We start from the raw sequence: 22090 nt of genomic DNA, 5'->3' as shown, positions 1-22090 counted from the left end.
GAGATATTAATTATAAAAGTTAAGACTCAGAAACACCTCCCTAAAATGGCTTGTTCAAACACGCCTCCAGTTGTTTACATCACAGGGTGAGTAGATTAGCATAACACTGCCAATATGTATATAGAAAGAAACGTTAATGTTACTTTTGTTTTTAAAAGGAAAGCATCAATCCCGATCGTGATGCAGCTTCACCCACAGCACACGTGAGTATAAGGGTTTTTTATGCATCTTTGCAAACGGCCTTTTTTGTTAATGTGCTTGTTGGCAAGTTTCGCTGCTATACGCGGCTAAATGGGGCTAAAGTAAACATTACGGCTCATAATCCCACAGCAGACAAGGGCAGGGCGAGCAGAGCTCATTTGCATTTAAAGGACCATGCAATACAATGAGTAGATATTTTGCAGAGCTGATTTTGACAAGGTAAAAGGGTGTTTTTTTACGCTACTATTGAGAGTTTTTAACCAAATTATATTATAAACTTTTCATTAAGACACTAAAGAATCATATGAACTTAATATCCGATGAATCCTTTAAAGAATTCAGTTCTGAGTATTCAGATGCCAGTTTTGAGCGGTGTAGAGTACTGCTTGTTTCTCGTTCTTTGATTGCAAATGCAGACATGCTGTTATGTTTACACGACACGACGCAATGCAACATGTAAAAATACAGTATGATTCATTATACTCAGTAGCTATGTCCCCACTGGATGCAACAGATGCGTCGTTTCTAATGGGTTTTATCGTTTCTGTCTCGCCGCGCCGAGAAATGGCATGGTGAGGGGCATTACATTTCCATCACATGCTTTTCTGAACCTAAAACTGCTTAAACACATTGCAACATCATATGACCCCTTTAACAGTTATTGCTTTGAAAAGCACTATCAATATTCTTGAGGCTCTGGCCTGTACAGTGGAGAAACAGGTGTTGCTTTGACATGTGACAGATAAGATGAGATATGAAAGGTGTGCCAGAAAGAAATCAGGCCATTACTGTATGAAATTCAGGCTGCTTCAAATAGAGCCACTTAAATAGCTGTCTATCTAGCATAGCCTAATAAATTAAGTTACATAATGAAGCATTAAGAAAGAGGATACAAATGTTTTTTAGGATTGAATCTGGTCATGCTTCCATAACCACTTTCTCCAACCAAGAACTATCTCCAACCAGTTTGTCAATTAAAAAAGCCTAAGCTTGAATGTTTTCCTTTTCCAGTCTGACCGACTGGAGGCAGAAGTACTAGAAAGACACCAGCAGGATCTGCTTAACAACTGTGGGCAGTCTGTGCTGGTAATCAGACTCCATTAGCCACTCATTCTACACTTTGAGTTTGGTGACACGGCTGTGGGGTGATGCAAGGTGCTATATTTACCTCCCCTGTTTGTGAGACAAATGACTCCTACTCACCACAGCCACCGCACAACAACATCCCATGTGTCCGGTGCAGCCGTGCTAATGTGAAATGGTTTAGTCTCTGTAGGATCGGAGAGGTATAGACAGCTATGGACCTCAAGTACCAAAATAGCAGATGACCATTTCCATTTCATCTGTCGCACACTCGACACCAAAGAGTCGCTCAGATATTTGCGCTCGCTTACTCCTTCCTGTGTTACAGCTCTGGCCTTGCCGGCAACTATTTCGGTGGGGTGTGTTCGGTTCCTTCTCCTTCAGTCTTTTCAAGCACTTACTTGAAGATGGATTTCTACCAGGAGCTTCAGGCTGCGTTCAACGAAGGGCGTTTTCGTGGTGCTCTTGTATGGAGTAACAAAAAAGTCTGACTTGTGTAAAATTTACCTTTAAGGATAAAGAAGTGTCTTCGTTATAATTTTTGGTCTAATGGATTTGTCCGCGGATGAACTACAGAACTTCAAAAAAAGGTAAGACTGGCTTTTAAACACATTTGTTTACTTTTCTGACAGAAGCTCTGTTTGAAATTTTCTTAGTGTAAATGATATTTTCCTTTCAAAGATCTATTTTCTCTTTCATGTTTTCAGCCTGTTATTTTGAAGAACTTTCCTTGAGGTTAGTCAGGGCTTTATCACTATACTGTAGATCTTCGTTTCATATAAATAACATAACAGATGTGGGGAAATTACCCAGACTGCAAGCTGACACGGAATTATGGGTGGTGGAAAAATGTTGTGCTGTCCAAATCGTCTTGGCCACTTAGTGCATGCCTTTAAATGCTCACAGATATACCTCAAGATTTGTCCTCGGTCAGCATTTAAACTCTCAAAAATGTCTAATATTGCTAGATTGTAGTCTGAAACTTTTTATTTTAAGGCACATTCCTATTCCATGACAGACAGAAGCTCTGATGAGAGGGTTAATGGATTTAGGTCAGAGGATAAATATGGGTTAATGAGTTATTCCCAGATCAACCACACAGCTGCGATGAGACAACTATATGATGACTAATTTGTGTTCTAATAATGCTGACAAAAATGTTGGATAGCTTTGTTGAGGCAGTTCAACAATGTTGACATTTAGGCGTAGAAGCTTTTAGTTTTAAAAAGCAGATCTCTTATACGAGGCACACTGAAAAGTAGTCTGCATAACTTCCAAGTGATTTCCAAGGGTTATGCAGGTGGCCTGTGTATGTGAAAGGGCAGAGAGACATCTGCCTTCTTCTAAAAATAGTCGGTGTTTGGCATGGTGTGCCTTTCTTTACTGTACATAGTCACAGGCAGGATTACCAACCTCCTCTGAGGTCAAAACTATTAACTTGTTTCATCTTAAAAATAAAAGCTAGGACAGTTTTTAAAAAAACTAATATATTTTCTGTAATTTTTTGCAGGAAATTCACAATGTAATCTCTCATACGTGGCGTTGACAATGTAAGAAGTGTCAAGCCAGGTCAATTCTGCGTCAGACTGAAGGACTTGGCATATGCATTCATCATGAGCAACCAAGAGAAGCGCCACAGGACAAGCATGCAGCACCTCCGCTATCTTGATAGCTTTATGGATGAAATTGACCGCGAGGTCATGAGCCTGACGGATCGAGCTTTCAAGAGTCTGTGCATTGGAGATGAAGCAATCTACAATGACTCAGAGTTTTCACCTTCTCCAGTCAGCTGCCACAAGCCGACGGTGGGGGACATCTCAAAAAAGACTCAGGAGAGCTCATTTTCTGCTGTAAAAAAACTTAATTCTTACCCCCTTAATGGAGCAAATGATCCATTGAACAGATCAAACAAGTTAACCAAAGACTCTTCGCTTTTTGCAGTGTTTGCAGCCAAAAAGAATGGTGAGAACACCAAGATGACAAATGGGGAATCATGGGATAAATCTGCTCTACTTAGCATCCAAAGAGAGCTCTCTGAGTTTTCTTCAGATTATCACAGTTTAACAGCAGAACCTCTTTCCCAAGTCAAAAATCATCTCAAATCAGATGAAAAAGCCTCTGGCAAGAAATCAAGCAAGGATGCTTCGACACCCCCGGGAAAATCTTCTAAAAGTAAACAAAGCAAAAACAACAAACTGAGAAAACTGAATTGCATAAACTTTTTCCTCCACAGCGAATTCAGCCCGTTTTTATCATGGAGGGATTTTAACAAATTCTCCATTGGGCAGGAGCACATTTCAGACATTATGTTGAGTGATAGACCACCCGAATGGTATGATTCACCTCTTTACAAAGAATTAACTGCAGCACATGGACACTATAATTTAAGTGTCTCTCCAGCAGTGGAAAAAGAAGTTGAAAAGTGTCCAAAACAAACTGAGACTCATCCTCTTACACCACAACTTCCTTCTGTGCAATCGGCAGCACCTAAGGTGCCCCCAAAACCTGGGAAAGAGTCCGAGCGCATCCAGCATAATATTCCTATAAAGGCTCCTCCACTTGCCGCTGAACAGAGATGCAATTCAGAAAAAGTGGAAGCTTGCGTTCCCTGGCGAAAAACCCGAAGTAGAGCAAAAAGTGCAGCTCCTATGGGTGATTTCATCAACTCACCAGCTTGCGAAAAGACAAGCGGTGGAGAAGGGAGTGCACAGGTGTTTAAAAAAGATGTTAAGACGATAGAGGACCAGACCTCCGCTAGTTCAACTCCTTTCAGTATTTCACAACTGTTGACACCAGTGATACCCTCCAGACATGGGACGGGAACTTCAGAAATACTGCAAACTGTTCTCTCGCCCAGTGTCCTGGACGTCCCAGCACTCCCTGAGAGAGATCTACATCCGTCGCCTGAGATTAAAAGAGAGGGGTACAAATCCATAGCATCTAGCTTGTTGTTCAATCTCAAGGACAACAGAAAACGGGTTAAGGCCATGTACAGTCCACCGAAGTTTAAAGGTTTGGATGCGACAAATCAAAGTAAAGTGTCTCCCCAACCTGAAACGCCAAAAGATGTGCTTGAGATTCCAGAGGTTTCAGGAACTAAAACAATTTCACCTGGTCGTCACAAAGCCATCATATCTCCAATGAGTCCTTTGTTGGAAACGGGAGACACTCAAATTGATGATGGAATGCCAGATGACTATTTGGCATTGAGTCTGCTTCAATCCGGAAAATTAAAATCAAACAGGAGCCCTGCAACTAAAGCAACATACCCGTCATTACAGCTTTACCGAAAAACTAGTCCTGAAGAGATTAGAGAAAATGCCCAAACTGACACTAGCTCTAAGGGTTTCACAGAAAAGGCGAGCAAAGATCATGAAACAAAGCATAATTATCCAAGTAAATTGTTGCAAAACAAAAATGATCCCTTAGAGTCAATGTTAAATGCCAAAAAGATTACTGAAGGTTTAAACAGTGAAAGGACTCTTGAAAAGAATTCTGGAAAAAGCCCAAGCGTAAGTTTAACAAAACCAGAAGAACAAGCCAATAGTGATTTGATTAGTACAAATCAAAGTAAGGACAGGTTGAACACTAAAGGAACAGTTAGTACACAGAAAAGCCCTGTTAAAGAAAAAGAGGCAGGAACAAAACATGTCTTTTCTGCACGACAGAACAACTACATTAAAAGTCAGAGATGTGTAAGTACAGATGATGATAACGGTCATGATGATGGTAGTTCTAATGCAGAAAAACAGCTGATGGACATAAAGGATATAATTGATAATGATGAGTGGTCCAGGCATTCCAAAAATGCAAAAACAAAAGAGGAGCATAATGCAGGAATCCATAAAAATAAAGTACTAGATCAAACAACAGTGAATGGACCACTATTGAAAGAAAATGTTCATGCAAGAGGAGAGGCTACCACAGCTAAACAACAGAGTAGTATTTTATCAAAGAATGGTTTGGAAACTCAAAGAGAGCAAAAAGCAAAAGATTCCTCAATGAAAGGAAACATATCTGCAAAGAAATCATTATTTGCATCAAAGGAACCGGTGCCAAATAAGACAAATGCACCGTTAAAGAGAGAGAATCTTGTCATGGATAAGTACGACTTGGCCAAAATGGCTTTAGAGGAAGTAATTGCTGAACGAGAGCAAAGGAAGTTGAAAAATGCAAGAGTTGGTTGTGAAATGCCTCAAGATGGTCTTGAGTTACCCACCAGTGGAGTGGACCAACTGCCTAGTATGTTTATGCTGAATGAAAGGGGGACAAAAGATGGCAAAGGTCAGAATACTGTATCTGCTTTTAAAACTAATTGGCAGACTGTTCAAACAAAGTCAGAAGACATGGCCAAACATGGTGAAAGTCATGTGCCTGAGGTAAAATTAGCCAGGCCCTGTAAGCAGGAAGCATCTAATGGGCAGTGCCAGAATGTAGAACCAATAAAATATAATGAGAGAGACAGATTGTGCCTAGACCATCAAGAAAGCAATACAAATAAAATCAGCAAGGGTGATAAAATATGCCAAAAGAAAGAGTCGATGAATAAAAATATAAGTCATGCAAAGAAATGTACAAAACGGGATGATAATTTGGAACGTAGAGATGTTTGCAGTGTGGGACAGTATGAGGAAGAGTTGTGGGTTGACAAAAAGGGTAGCTCCTATAAACCTGAGATACCTCCACGAAGAGGGAGAAGTAATTCTCAGAGTAACGTAGAGGAAAAGACAGTAAGTAATTTGGAAATGAAAAGAGGAGGAGACACTACAGTCAAAACTGAGATCATGGAAAGTCAGAAAGTTAGCAAAGTTCAGTCAAGTCAATCAAAGAGTCGAGGCCCAGTGAGAGGAAATGTATCGGCTCTGAAAGAGAAATATGACAAAGAAAGTAAGGTGAACCACAAGGATGTTCAGAAAGATCTGCCTGTTCAAGACACATGTTCTGAAGAGCAACCCAATGAAAAGGCTCCAAAGGACAAAATGAAACACAAATTTGTTCCACCAAAACTCACAGTCAGTGATCCTGAAAGTGGCACTTATTCCATTATCTACAAGGAGATGGATTCAGAGAGTGAAAGAGAATCTTCAAAAGAATCAGAAAGAGGCGAGCAACATTCTAGTTCACAGAGGAAACTCAGTGTCACTCAAGACTCCCAAAAGACTCTAGGTGATCTCACAAAGAACAGAAATGAAGGAAGGCAAGACAAGGTAAAAACAAATGAGAAGGAAGAAGGTGCTATAAGCCTGAAGGAGCTTGGAGACAAGCAGAACAAACCCAAAGTTCCAAAAGTCAATATGAAAGACTTCCTAAGTGGACTTCTTGGACTTTCAAACTCAGAAAGGGTCAAAACTGCCGATGAACATGAGGAGGAACTCTCTGAAACATTGTCCTCAGAGTCATACAAACCGGATAAAGTCAGAAAGGACAGCATCGCAGTATACGATATCCTTGGACAGTCCCACTCTGTGTCCTTGTTCAATGGTAAACAAACACATCACAGCAGTCCCTCTTCAAACTCAAGTGAACCCTCTCTATTACACGAATCCGAACTGGAAGGGTTGTTAAGGAAAGCAGAAGTCTGTAACATAAAAGAAAAGCAAGATGAAAAGGTGAAGGAGAATTTCCAAAAACAATCAATAGATTCCTACTCTTTAAGCAACCATGAAAGTGAGTCGGATGTGTCTGACAGGGTAATTTCTCCACCGAGTGATGTGGACAGAAGAGGATGGGTGCACAACTTGATTGAGTCAGCTAGAAATTTACCACAAATATCACACCATCAGGATCAACAAGAAAACAGCTTGAATAGATATGAGGAAGATCTGGACCTCTTCAAAGATCATTCTCCGGTTGGGATACCTGCTATATCAGTCAAGAGCCCCCAACCAAACCAACCAGCAATGCAGTTCTTGTCCCTTCCAGGAACTCACCTGGTTACAGGTGGAAAGCTGTCAGTTGGAAGTGCCTCGGTGTCCGAGGAGGATGAACGACGCTCTGCTGTGAGCACTTTATCTGAGGGAATTGATGGGTATGAAACAAGCGGAGGGGATACGATGGAGGAGAACATCCCTAGCACTGCACCAACGGAGGATGCGGAGGAACCCAAGGCACCCAGCGAAAGATCTGCTTCAGCCTGCAGTGGAAACGACAGTCAGGGTCAGAGCAAACCGCCAGTTGTACCTCCAAAAACCGAAAAGGCTCTACGCAGAGCCATGAAGCTCACCACAAAGAGGATACAAAAGGCTGAAGCTAAAAGTAAATCTGAGCATAAAGGCAGGAGTGGTGACAAAAGTGTCAAGACTGAGAGGAGGCACCACAGCACTGACAAAGTACATGAGAGATCAGAACGCAGGTCACTCAGCAGTGACAGAATCAGCAAGCAAAGCGATGACGCACTTGAGTACAAAACTCAAAAAAGTGAGAAGCATGCTAGACACCATAGTGGACACAAGAGCCAAAATGGAGAAGAGAATGATCCTAGTAAAAACGTGCCACATGCAACTAAAGGCAAAGATAGACAAACTGTTGACTCAAAGAGCCATCGCAGTGAGAAACAACTAAGAGGCCCATCAAACCAAGGGGATCATTTGGACAATGGCAATGTGAGTAATGACAGTGACAGATTGGGCAGAAGCAATGAGAAATACTCGCCCAAGAAACTGGAACGTAGGACTCAAAGTCTTGATAGATTTATGAGGGATAAACACGAAAACACATTGAGCAGCACTAGGAAAATCTCAGAAGGGCAAGCATCTCCGTACTCTAATCCTAAGGCGTTACCTTTGCGCCACAACAGCATTGAACATACTTATGCGCCAGCCACTAATCTTGTAACGCAGTCCTTCCCGATCACCCAGAGGAAGCTTTTACAAGACCTTGACTCTGGGCAGTACTTTCTGGTGGATATGCCTGTACAGGTCAAAACAAAAACTTTCTTTGACCCAGAAACCAAAAGTTACGTGCAACTGCCGGTACAGTCTTCTGAGGCTGCTGTGCGACAAGCTCCGCCATTGGAGGTTATGAACACGCCATCACTTATGCTCTATCATGGCTTTGTTCCAGTGCCTGTACCATCACAGAAATCTGTTGTCAGGACTGCAGGATCTATGATTCCTCCTGATGACCTAGAAGACTTTGAACCTAGTAGGAAACAGATGCAGGAGGACTTTTATGAAACACATAATGAAGATCCTTATGCCGAGTCGGTGTATATTCCACAAGAACACACACCTGAAGAGGAAATTGATATTGTGAGATGACAACATCTAGACCAGTGGATGGTCCAGAGATTGATTGTGACTGAAATCAGGGATTTGTGTTGTTTATAGATTACAACGGTTTCACTGTTTCCGACTTGCAGTCTGGTGTGACATGGAAAAGTGTTTCTAGTACATATGCTGTTCTTTGTTTATAATGCACAAGATGTGGATTGTAAATGTTTTATTATTGAAGTAAGGCAATATCCTAGTTTTCTTCCTGTTGAAAGCACTTGTCTATTTGTAAGGGGAGGTTGAGATTTGCCTAATTGAAGGTAGTTTTGCTTTCATAAAAATCTGAGATTATTTTGATACATCTTGTGTTTTGGAAATACTTAGCCCACAGTATTTTTCACTGCAGAAAAGTATTGTAAAAATTAAGAGATCAACTTAGGTGTTTTATATGCTTAAAATGGTGTTTTTGACAAATGCTGATTGCATCACTTTTCTGGGTGCATTTTGGAATGAACTAGTCTATTTAAATGGATTGTTGCTGAAAAAGAACCATTCCAATAAAAGCATCATCAATGAGCAATTGTTAAATTATTTTATTTTGATGATTATACTAACTTTTATCTGAAGAAGTATCAGACTTGTTGACTTGCAGCAGATTATTCTGCCAGAAAATCGTTCTGCACATGGATGTCTACTTAATATCGTTATGAAGTGCCTCAAGCAAAACACTTGAGTAGCTTTCAAAGATTTGATGCCACAAACCTGAGGAACCTTGGAAAATCAGTTCTTGCTCACTTTCACTCATTGTTTTAATGTGATATTTTGGTGATTTTAGTCAGCTTTAGCCAGCTTTGTCTGCAAAATGCTCTAGACTACATTGCGCTTAGCCCATTCCAACACCAATCTGCCTCCACTAAGTGGTGAATAGGAGTACTGCAAGTTTCTTATGACCTGGGTTTTTAACATTATGTGTACAGTGTACATTTTAGGACATCCTCAGACCTCAGTCATACAACGAAATGGCATGATGCCTCAGACTGAAAGGCTTCAGGTGTTAGGAAAAAGGATGTCAGGTGTCTGGTTTCATACAATTAGACATCGGACCAAACGGACTCAGATTCAAAGGCATCAGGCGAAACGGGTGTGACGTCACGCATGCGGTTCAGAACAAGCAAAGTGGTGTGGAACATAATTTATTCGGAACAATTCTGGGAGAATGTTGGTTTATTTATTAACAATAATATCCAGCAAGATGTATCCATTAATTTCAAAGGCTTTTTTTAGGACATTGTGATTTGACTAAAAGCAATGCTTCTTTAGTTATAAACGTATTTTTTTTTCTTTGTAAATTTTATATTCACAAATGTAAAACCTTTTAGTCTGAGGCATGATGCCATGTAATGTCAAAATGTAAATGTAAACCGTAGATGTGGTATTTGTCATGACAAACATTTTTCAGATGCTGAGAAAAATAATCCACGATATGCATGTCTTTCTCAGGATTGCAAAATACATTTGAGGGAAAAAGTTTACATACACCTTTGTAGAATCTGCAAAATGTTAATTATTTTACCAAAATAGGAGGGATCATACAAAATGCATGTTATTTTTTATTTAGTACTGACCTGACTAAGATAAATAGATATGGTCGTCAATAATAGCTGAAGTTATAAAAATGACCGTTCAAAAGTTGCATTATTAAAAGATAAAAACTTTTTTGAATTTGAAATTTAACTCAAATTTCTTCTGGGGGGGAAAAATCTTCTGTAGCTTCTGAAGAGCAGTACTAAATGAAAAAAGATATATTTTGGCAAAATAAGAGAAATGTGGTGCACATCTTCATTCTGTTCAAAAGTTTTCACCCCCCGACTCTTAATTCAAATGAACAAAAAATGAAAAATAAGTTGTGGGTTTCCATCAGTATGATGTCAAATAAATAGAGTGTCAAATAAAGTTTTATGTGAAATATCTTATTCAGGTCAGTACTAAATAACATGATCTCTAAAATAATTAACATTTTGCAGATTCTGCAACTGTAGGTTTAACTTTAAACCTGAACTCTATGGGCAAAGCTTCAGTATGATGTTTCCAAGCCTGAAAAGGCTTGCAGTAATGATAGTGGTCGATCTTTTTCTACTTATAAAAGACGTGATCGTAGTTGCTTGCATGAAACATCTTTAATTTGGTTTACATGTACAAATACCCATACAAATATTCAAATATTCAACTAATATTAATGCTATCTAAATTTACATTTGAAGTGTGCCAAGTGATGCTATGAAATAAATTACAGTACACATTAACAAATACATCCCCATTTTATAATTTCAATGGCAGCCACAGCTACCCGCTACCATGTCGTCATACTGTTTTAGAACAACATTTTCCTCGTCGTCGAAGTACAGGAGACTGATTGGGTGAAGCACATCAGGTACACAGCAGGGTTTCCCCGCCTCCTGAGAGAGTTTCAATGCGCTCATGATGGACCTCACAGTCGCGTGATTTGTAGCCCGTAGACCTTCACTCAGTGGAAATGGACAGGAGCCCATGCAGCTGTATGCATTATAACCTCTGGGAGATATTATCCACCCTGACCAGCCAATTTTAGCGAAGTCTACATAGAGGTTTGTCCTCTGGCATGTAGAAGTTAATGCACGCAGACTCCTGCGGTTACGCATCGTTGACTTCTCGAAACTCGCTATAGGCTCCAGGAGTTTAAGAGATGTGCTGATATTTTGTCCTAAAAGAGAGTTGATAATGACATCAAAACTTTCGAACACAAAATCTGATTTGTGTTTTTTTTTTTTCAAACAGTAATGCATTTCAGAAACTATGTTCAGTATTCATTATAATAATAATTTAATGCATTAAAATGTATTTTTTCAACTTTGGGTACTTGCATGTAACTGGGGTTGATTTTATTTTTATTTTTTATATTTTTTGAAACCTTTTAACCAAGACTTCATTATCAGGTTGGCTTGAGGACCTTGCTAATCATGCTAGTAACATGCTAACAACTTGCTAATCATTCTAGAAACTAGCTAATCATGCTCGCAACTTGCTATAGGCTAGAAACATTAGAAACATGTTAGCAACTTGCTAATTATGCTAGAAACATGCTACCAACTTGCTAATCATGCTGGAAACATGCTAGTAACCTGTCAGTCATGCTAATATGTCATGTAAATAACGTGCTAATCATGTTAAAACAGGCTATCAACTTGTTAGGCTAGAAACATGTTAGCAACTTGCTAATTAGGCTATAAACATGCTAGTAAACTCTCAGTCATGCTAATGTCATGTAAATAACGTGCTAATCATGCTAAAAACACGCTATCAACTTGTTAGGCTAGAAACATGTTAGCAACTTGCTAATTAGGCTATAAACATGCTAGCAACTTGCTAATCGTGCTAGAAACATGCTAGTAACCTGTCAGTCATGCTAGTGTCATGTAAATAACGTGCTAATAATGCTGGAAACATGCTAACAACTTGATAATCATTCTAGAAACTAGCTAATCATGCTCGCAACTTGCTAGTCAGGCTAGAAACATTAGAAACATGTTAGCAACTTGCTAATTATGTTAGAAACATGCTAGCAACTTGCTAATCATGCTGGAAACATGCTAGTAACCTGTCAGTCAGGCTAATGTCATGTAAATAACGTGCTAATCATGTTAAAAACATGCTATCAATTTGTTAGGCTAGAAACATGTTAGAAACATGTTAGCAAATTGCTAATTAGGCTATAAACACGCTAGCAACTTGCTAATCGTGCTAAAAACATGCTAGTAACCTGTCAGTCATGCTAGTGTCATGTAAATAACGTGCTAATAATGCTGGAAACATGCTAACAACTTGATAATCATTCTAGAAACTAGCTAATCATGCTCACAACTTGCTAGTCAGGCTAGAAACATTATAAACATGTTAGCAACTTGCTAATTATGCTAGAAACATGCTAGCAACTTGCTAATCATGCTGGAAACATGTTAGTAACCTGTCAGTCAGGCTAATGTCATGTAAATAACGTGCTAATCATGTTAAAAACATGCTATCAATTTGTTAGGCTAGAAACATGTTAGAAACATGTTAGCAACTTGCTAATTAGGCTATAAACATGTTAGTAAACTCTCAGTCATGCTAATGTCATGTAAATAACGTGCTAATCATGCTAAAAACATGCTATCAACTTGTTAGGCTAGAAACATGTTAGCAAATTGCTAATTAGGCTATAAACACGCTAGCAACTTGCTAATCGTGCTAAAAACATGCTAGTAACCTGTCAGTCATGCTAGTGTCATGTAAATAACGTGCTAATAATGCTGGAAACATGCTAACAACTTGATAATCATTCTAGAAACTAGCTAATCATGCTCACAACTTGCTAGTCAGGCTAGAAACATTAGAAACATGTTAGCAACTTGCTAATAATGCTAGAAACATGCTAGCAACTTGCTAATCATGCTGGAAACATGTTAGTAACCTGTCAGTCAGGCTAATGTCATGTAAATAACGTGCTAATCATGCTAAAAACATGTTATCAACTTGTTAGGCTAGAAACATGTTAGCAACTTGTTAATTAGGCTATAAACATGCTAACAACTTGCTAATTAGGCTATAAACATGCTAGTAACCTGTCAGTCAGGCTAATGTCATGTAAATAACGTGCTAATCATGCTAAAAACATGCTATCAACTTGTTAGGCTAGAAACATGTTAGCAACTTGCTAATTAGGCTATAAACATGCTAGCAACTTGCTAATAGTGCTAGAAACATGCTAGCAACTTTGCCAGTCAGGCTAGAAACATGTTAGAAACATGTTAGTAACTTGTTAATTATGATAGAAACATGCTAGCAACTTGCTAATCATGCTGGAAACATGCTATCAACTTGTTAGGCTAGAAACATGTTAGCAAATTGCTAATTAGGCTATAAACATGCTAACAACTTGCTTATCGTGCTAGAAACATGCTAGTAACCTGTCAGTCATGCTAATGTGATGTAAATAACGTGTTAATCATGCTAGAAACATGCTAGCAACTTGTTAGTCAGGTTAGAAACATGCTAGAAACGTTAGCAACTTGCTAATTACATTAGAAACATGCTAGCAACTTTGCCAGTCAGGCTAGAAACATGTTAGAAACATGTTAGCAACTTGTTAATTATGATAGAATCAATGCTAGCAACTTGCTAATCATGCTGGAAACAAGTTAGTAACCTGTCAGTCATGTTAATGTCATGTAAATAACATGCTAATCATGCTAGAAACATGTTAGAAATGTACTAGCAACTTGCTAGTCAGCCTAGGAAAATGCTAGCAACTTGCTAATCAAGCTAGAAACATGTTGGAAACATGCTAGCAACTTGCTAATTATGTTGGAAACATGCTAACAAATTACCAATAATGATAGAAACATGTTAGAAACATGCTAATAATGCTAGAAACATGCTAGCAAATTGCTAATCATGCTAGAAACACGTTAATAACATGCTAATATATTGCTAATCATGCTAGAAACATGTTAGCAACTTGCTAATGGCATGCTTATAATGCAAGTAATGTGTTAATTATGCTAGAAACATGTTAGCAACATGCTAACAACTTGCTAATCATGCTATAAACATGCTAATCATCCTAGAAACGTGCTAATGACATGCTAGTAACTTGCGAATCATCTAATCTGTCAATATAAAGTTTACAACTTTAAGCTTTTGCTGCTGCTTTAAACTTTCAAGCTCGGCTTTCTCTAGCCAACCTAAAGTTTGTCTTGACAAACACTTTTATTTCGTTTACTTTTGCTACTTTTAAAATGCCTTTTACTGTATTATTTTACTCTTGTCACAGACCCAATCTTTCAGTCTTAAATTATGAAATATTCCATTTCCACACATTTCGAATCCAATTTAAGATTGAAATGCCATCATAAATGGCACGAAAAAAAAAAAAAGATACTCGTGTCTGGAGAATTTCAGTATGTTTTAATTACCTGTGTAGAAAGGTGGCTGTTGGTAGAGCTTTCGTCCGTCGTCTGAATATATAACCAAATATGCATTTGTTTCGTCTGACTGCCCCTCCATCTGCATGCTGGACTCAAACCAGTTTCCTGAAGGTAAAGCAGTCACCACCAGGATACCATTATTTGTACCGCTGTTAAGAATCCATTTAGTCACCTGTCAATAATTTAGGAGTTATTGAGACAGCAGCATAAACTGATTACATGTTATTTTCCTCTATGTAGTAAAATTTAATTTACCATTTGTGTGATGTTAAAAACCTCCCATCCTTTGGTGTAGATGGGTAATAACCTTGAGCTTATCAAATTTCCTCTCCAAGGTTTAGGTCTGCTGTCCAGCACTTCATACAGGTCAACCTGAAACAACACATTTTGTAATATTAATTACATTTGTGAACCTGGACCACAAAACCTTTCATAAGTGTATTTTTTGTTAAAGAGATGTATACATAATCTGAAAACTGAATAAATAGGCTTCATTTGGATAGGACAGTATCTGGCCAAGATATAGCAATTCAGTGTAAAAATTCAGAATATTGAATTTATAAAATTGTCCAAATTAAGTTTTAAGCAATGCATATTACTAATCAAAAATTAAGTTTTGATTTTGAAAATTTACAAAATATCTTCATGGAAGATGATCTTTACTTAATATCCTTATGATTTTTGGCATAAAAGAAAAATTGACCCATTTGTTTGACCCAAGTTTGACCCATACATTGCATTTTTGACTATTGTTACAGATATACCTGTGCTACTTAAGACGTCCAGGGTCACACACTGTAAAAAGTGAACAGTTGGATCAACTTTTAACTAATAAAAATTACTTACTTAAAATGTTACCTTTTATCAACTTAATTTTCCTAGGCCAATCACACTTTTTAGTTCATTTAATCCTAATATTTACATTACACTAACTTAACCCTCTACCGCACGGTGTTGCCATATGGCAACATGCCCGTTATCTTCATTTCCCTGCCACTGTCTCTTTAAGACAAACGTTCTAATTTTTTTTGTTGGAAAGAGAAGACCTTAGTTTAGCCAATGATGTGCTTTAGTTAAGTCACTTGACGCAGTGTTGTTCTGTAGCGCGATTTCTGACAGACTGACGTCTATTGTGAGTAGTTGCTGAATGCAAACGAAAACGTCAATAAAAACAAAGGATCAACTTGTGTCACATCCACAAAAAAAATCAGAGACATCACCTCCAGGAAGTTATGATGACATATTCACCACTCAAAAACGTTTTTATGAAATTAGTTTTTTGTAAATCATAAGTTGTAACAATAACAACATTAATGCTAGTAATATAATGTTGATTAGTTGTATGTTAATGTATTTGTATTATTGATAAAATGTAATTGTATTGGCAATGCTACTTTTGATTAGATATGAATACAGGAAACAGTATATCAGTGAGCACCACCATGTTCTATGGCAAGGGAAAGAAGAAAATTAATTTATGAACTGCAATGCTTTTGATTTTATACCAATATTTATGATACATGATAATACAATATTATTATTTGTTTTCAATAATATTCAGCAAAAAAGAATGGAATAAATAAAAGCCGTTGGAAAGTATATATAAGGTGTCATTTTTAAGTTCTGTGTTAAAGCTTATAATACTGCAACACCAATCAAATCAACACAAAGAACATTTCAAACAATACAATTATTAATTACAAGGAAACTTCTAGGTTAGAAATTTCGGTAACACTTTACAATAAGGTTCATTAGTTAACATTAGTTAACCACATTAGTTAACATGAACTAATAATGAACTGCACTTATACAGCATTTATTAATCTTTGTTAATGTTAATTCCAACATTTACTAATACATTATTAAAATTTTGTTAACATTAGTTAATGCAGTGTGAACTAACATGAACAAACAATGAACAACTGTATTTCCATTAATTAATGTTAATAAAGATTAGTAAATACAGTAACAAATGTATTGCTCATGGTTAGTTCATGTTAGTTAATACATTAACTAATGTTTAACTAATGAACCTTATTGTAAAGTGTTACCGAAATTTCTAAGTTAAATCCACTATTGGATGTTGTTGCCATATGGCAACATATCATAAAGTACCTTAAGTACCTTTTTTTTTTTTTTACAGCACTTCAAGTTAAGCCATTCTAAGAAAAGAAAAACAGTCAAATATTTTTTTATAGGTATATCATAATGTGTGCAGTTGAGGGTTACTTCAACTGCATAAATGAACAGTTGGATCAACTTAATTTTTTAGATGTTTTTAGATGAAGTAATTTTTTTGTTTTTTTTTTCAACGTAATCACATTTTATCAACTTAATTTTGCTAAGTCAGTTCAACTGCATTCTTAATATTTAAGTTACAGCACCAGTGTTGTTTTCGTCAACGATGACGATGACGAAATCATTTCGTTGACACCACTTTTTTTCATAACGATAATGAGACGATGACGAGATAAAAATGGCTCGTTGATGACTAAAACATGACGAGACGTGTGTGAGTTTTCGTTGACGAGACAAGAATAGACGAAAATGTTAGTGGGTGGTCCGTCAGACGTTTAAAATGCATGACATTTCTGCTTATTGTGCATGCCAATTAAAACCTAAAAATAATCTGCCGCTATGGCAAGCCGTTTTAGCATTAAATACTCTTTGCCATACTAGTATGGCAAGCCGTTTTAGCATTAAATACTTTTTGCCATACTAGTATGGCAAGCCGTTTTAGCATTAAATACTCTTTGCCATACTAGTATGGCAAGCCGTTTTAGCATTCTATCCTTGTTTGGTTACGCTCAACACGTCACATTGTTGTCACTCAGACAGACAGACGATTAACCATAATGGCGGCAGTTTGCACACAGGGTGGTCGCAAACGGTGAGAGGACCTATGGGTGTATTTCAAATATATGTCTTTTATGTCTAAAACCATTCCTTCATAATTGTAATTACTGGTGAAAATAGTCGATCCGGAAGCTCACATTGTGTTGAACTATAGATCTGCTATTTTCACAACTTATAAGTGACACTACCAAACAGCAAAATACTTACTGACCTACATTAATTTGTTAAAAGACTTTTTCCTCTTTTTTGACTAAAACTAGACTAAAACCTTTTTGACTTTTCGTCGACTAAAATTGGACTAAAACTATCACATTTAGAAGTGACTAAAATTTGACTAAAACTAATAAGCATTTTAGTCCAAAAGACTAAGACTAAATCTAAGATGGTTGTCGAAAACAACACTGGTTCCAGGTTCAACGAGAAATTCAATTTAAATTGAATTTCTCATTGAACATGAAACTGAAATATTTAATTAGATGTAAAGTTGAGATATATTTCTAAGCATTTAAGTTGAAGGAATGTACAACTCTAAGTTACAATTTGGAAAGCAGAAAGTCATGTTAAATAGACTCAAATAGTTAGAGTAATTCAACTTAGACCCAAGTTCACTTTTTACAGTGCATTTGTTCAAATTGGTAATTGAATTATTTTGACATATGTGCTTTCAGCAAGGGTTTTCAAATGATTGAATAGCCACAAAGGTTATATTTCAAGCTATTTAAGGCGCAAATTTGTTTTTTACCAAAAAAGAAGTTTGAGGAGGTAAATAACAAGAACATCCTTGGACAGAAAAATTAAAAAATATTGTTGATATAAATTCTATGTAAGACAATATGGGTTGTTTGAGACAAACATCTACTGAAGTTCCTTTTAAGACACTAAAAGAACATTTTTTTAATGTTCAATTTTGAAAACACTGTTCTATTTTGGGATTTTAGGCCATTAGACTTGTTTTTTCAATTCCTATCTGTATTCTGAAGGTTTTTACAGAGGGATTTGTTCAATTTGCATGATTTTGTATATTTATTCTACAAACATTGTGACTTTTTTTCTCTTTGTTCAAAATATTTTCTTATTTATAAAAGCAATAAAAATCTGCAAAAACTGAAACAACTAAAATAAAAGAATTGAACCTGCCTTATCCAATGTACAGGTTTCTGTTCTGGAAATGTATGCAAACCAGTGCATATTTTATTAGATAGTGTAATGTAATACAATGTTTGTGATTCTTAATGTAACCAAACAACTGGGAAAATATGATATCTATTTGTTTGTTTGTTTTTTGTTCTTTTATTACCCTATTTACCTGTGGTATGTTCCATTACAATGAGTCACTTTATAATCTGCTGCACACACTTACATCACATTTACATTACTTAAATCAACTTGTAATGTAGCCTATGGCAAGCCGTTTTAGCCTAAAACACACTAATCGTTACTCATCGTATTTGCATTTGTAATAGTAACAATTCAATTAGAGAGCTCTATAATAAAATTATTACTAGTAACAACGCCAATTAGAAAGCTCTCTAATTCAATTTTTACTAGTAAGAACTGAATTAGAGAGCTCTTTAATTGGAATTATTACTAGTAAGAATTCAATTGTACAGCTCTCTAATTGTAATTCTTACTAGTAATAATTCCAATTAAAGAGCTCTCTAATTCAGTTCTTACTAGTAAAAATTCTGTTGTAGAGCTCTGTAAATAAAAATGAATGGAAGTCAATGGAATATGGCAAGCCGTTTTAGCCTAAAATATATAATTGCATTTTTACTAGTAACAATTTTATTAGAGAGCTCTATAATTCAATTCCTGCTAGTAACAATGCCCATTAGAGAGCTATCTAAATGAATTTTTACTAGTTACATTCCAATTAGAGAGCTCTACTAATAAATTTTTACTAGTCATATGTCTCCATTGACTTCCATTCATTTTCATTAACAGAGCTCTACAACAGAATTTTACTAGTAAGAACTGAATTAGAGAGCTCTTTAATTGGAATTATTACTAGTAAGAATCCAATTGTACAGCTCTCTAATTGTAATTCTTACTAGTAAAAATTCTGTTGTAGAGCTCTGTAAATAAAAATGAATGGAAGTCAATGGAATATGGCAAGCCGTTTTAGCCTAAAATATATAATGCGTTACTCGTCGTAATTGCATTTTTACTAGTAACAATTTTATTAGAGAGCTCTATAATTCAATTCCTTCTAGTAACAATGCCCATTAGAGAGCTATCTAAATGAATTTTTACTAGTTACATAAATTAGACAGCTCTCTAATCAGAGTTGTTACTAGTAAAAACTGATTTAGAGAGCTCTCTAATTGTAATTCTTACTAGTAAAAATTCTATTGTAGAGCTCTGTAATTAAAAATGAATGGAAGTCAATGGAGACATGACTAGTAAAAATGAATTTGTAGAGCTCTCTAATTAAATTGTTACTAGTGTAAATGCAATTACGACGAGTAGCGCATAGTATATTTTAGGCTAAAACGGCTTGCCATACAAGGACACATACGACTAGTAAAAATTAATTTGTAGAGCTCTCTAATTGCAATTGTAACTAGTAAAAATTGATTTAGAGAGCTCTCTGATTGAATTGTAACCAATAAAAATGCAATTACGACGAGTATTGCATAATATATTTTAGGCTAAAACAGCTTGCCATAGTACATAGTCGCCTACCTAAATGCTCATCTTACTTTGTAAAAATGATGACGCCCCATGGAAGTCTGTTTATGACGAAACCATCGGAATTCTGCTTTGATGACGCACTCGTCCTGTCTGAATGATGTCAGATTGAAGAAGTGATATGAGCCGCTGGACTGCCCTGGATCAGAAAACAAAACCCTCCGCATTACATCTAAACCTCCAGTGTAGCATCAACAATTTCACTATTTCAATTTACGCACCTTCGAAACTTCTAACAATATTTCCTTCCAGCACTTTGGTGTTTTTCAGCGTTCCGTTGGAGTCCGCGACAGCATCATACAACTCCATCATGAACCGAGGCGCCTTCCTGCGTGTCTGAACATCGCGTGTCAGATCTTTCATCTGGAATATTTCATTCCAGTTGTGCATTTTAATTGCATTTGTTATCTCTTGCACATCTGCTGAGGTTGAAATGTCATCCGAGGATGCAAGCAGCGACCAAGCAAAAATCATGAAGAAATAAATAGTCGGTATCTTCATTTCTGATCGTGCAGATCCCATGCAAGAATCAGTGTAGAATATTCTCTTCTAGTGTGAATTTGCACCTGCTGCTGAGATGCAGTTGAGATGGACTGCTGTGACAGTGCATTCAAACCAACTATAAATTTACAGCAAGGTTTACACAAGGGTTTGTATGCTCACCCTGCACAGATAAGAGTGAACAGACAGCCTTTCAGGTCAAACACCATGACTAAACTTAAATAAACTGTCTGCCTCATATTAATTAATCACAACCATGCATCATCAAGACCACCTTTGAATATCATTTCTTTATCACTGACACTAACCTACCCCTCCTGAACAAATGTGTATTTATTTATTTATTTTAGTTAGTCAAAGAAGCACTCATTTTGGAATTTATATAGGTATTGAATGCAATTTTTTGCTTGCTCATGGCATCTTCACTTTTATATATCCATGAATAAGTGTGTTTATTGTGTGTCTTAAAGTGTTATTTTAGTATCTTTAAGATAACAGTTTAATGTTTTGAGTTTTTTTTTTAGATTTTTAATTTATATTTTAATTTCGGTATATTTTAGTAATTATATTTTTAGTAATTTTTGGGTTTAAGCATAAAAACAACAAGTAATACCGCTTAAAATTGTTGTATAAAAATATTAAAAAGTTTTCTGTTTAATTTCATTGCATTTTTGTTTTTGTTTTTCTGAGCAAAAAATAAATATCTTACATTTTCCCCCTAATTTACAGAAGACACCCACTAAAATGTCATTCAGTTTAACAATCTTGTCAGGCATATTTACAACAAAAATCAATTTATGACATATTAAAAGATGAATTACTTTCACCCCAAATACTAATTAGCTGTAATTCTATATTCTATATGCTCCCTTATTCATTTATATATGTTAATATGCACAAGTCAGAATAAGCATGTTGTTTGAATTTTTACATAAATATTGTTACACTGAATGACAATCTAACATTAATTCAACCAAATTCTCCAAAAACATGAAACCCTAAAAGTAGACACTTTACTTACATTGAATGTGCTTTCTATGAACATAAAATCACTTCTGTAAATTTTGGACATTCTTCGACCCATATATATATATATATATATATATATATATATTATTAATGTTTAGTTATTTCAGTACATCAAGTTAAACTAAATGGAAATTTAAAAAATCCTGCCTTGGCAACTAGGAAAAAAAAAATATATATAATTTTTAAATATTAAAAAAAAAATAATAATATATATATATATATATATATATATATATATATATATATATATATATATATATATATATATGTATATGTATATATATATATATATATATATATATATTATTATTATTATTATTATTATTTTTTTTTTTTTCCCAGTTAATATTTATTGTACAGTCGTGGCCAAAAGTTTTGAGAATTACATAAATATTGGAAATTGGAAAAGTTGCTGCTTAAGTTTTTATAATAGCAATTTGCATATACTCCAGATTGTTATGAAGAGTGATCAGATGAATTGCATAGTCCTTCTTTGCCATGAAATTAACTTAATCC

At 36.0% G+C, this 22090-nt stretch overlaps 2 protein-coding genes across 2 annotated transcripts; one reads left to right on the top strand and one right to left on the bottom strand.

Moving 5' to 3' along the window:
- Nucleotides 1-1469: 1469 nt before the first annotated feature.
- Nucleotides 1470-9071, top strand: LOC141298456 (uncharacterized). The gene is made up of 2 exons (XM_073828974.1): nt 1470-1874; nt 2795-9071. Exon 2 carries the CDS (start codon nt 2898-2900, stop codon nt 8541-8543), a length of 5646 nt encoding a protein of 1881 aa, XP_073685075.1. The 5' UTR covers nt 1470-1874; nt 2795-2897; the 3' UTR covers nt 8544-9071.
- A 1751-nt stretch (nt 9072-10822) lies between these two features.
- LOC141298305 (bone morphogenetic protein 2-like) lies at nt 10823-20407 on the bottom strand. Its single transcript, XM_073828810.1, has 5 exons — nt 20266-20407; nt 20056-20183; nt 14753-14869; nt 14486-14669; nt 10823-11235 (listed from the first exon to the last, which is right to left on the bottom strand). The coding sequence occupies exons 1-5, from the start codon at nt 20405-20407 to the stop codon at nt 10823-10825; spliced, it is 984 nt and encodes a 327-aa protein (XP_073684911.1).
- Nucleotides 20408-22090: the final 1683 nt, after the last annotated feature.

The sequence above is a fragment of the Garra rufa genome, chromosome 22, assembly GCF_049309525.1.
Source record: "Garra rufa chromosome 22, GarRuf1.0, whole genome shotgun sequence".
NCBI lineage: Eukaryota > Metazoa > Chordata > Actinopteri > Cypriniformes > Cyprinidae > Garra > Garra rufa.
This window is presented reverse-complemented; position numbering and strand designations above follow the sequence as displayed.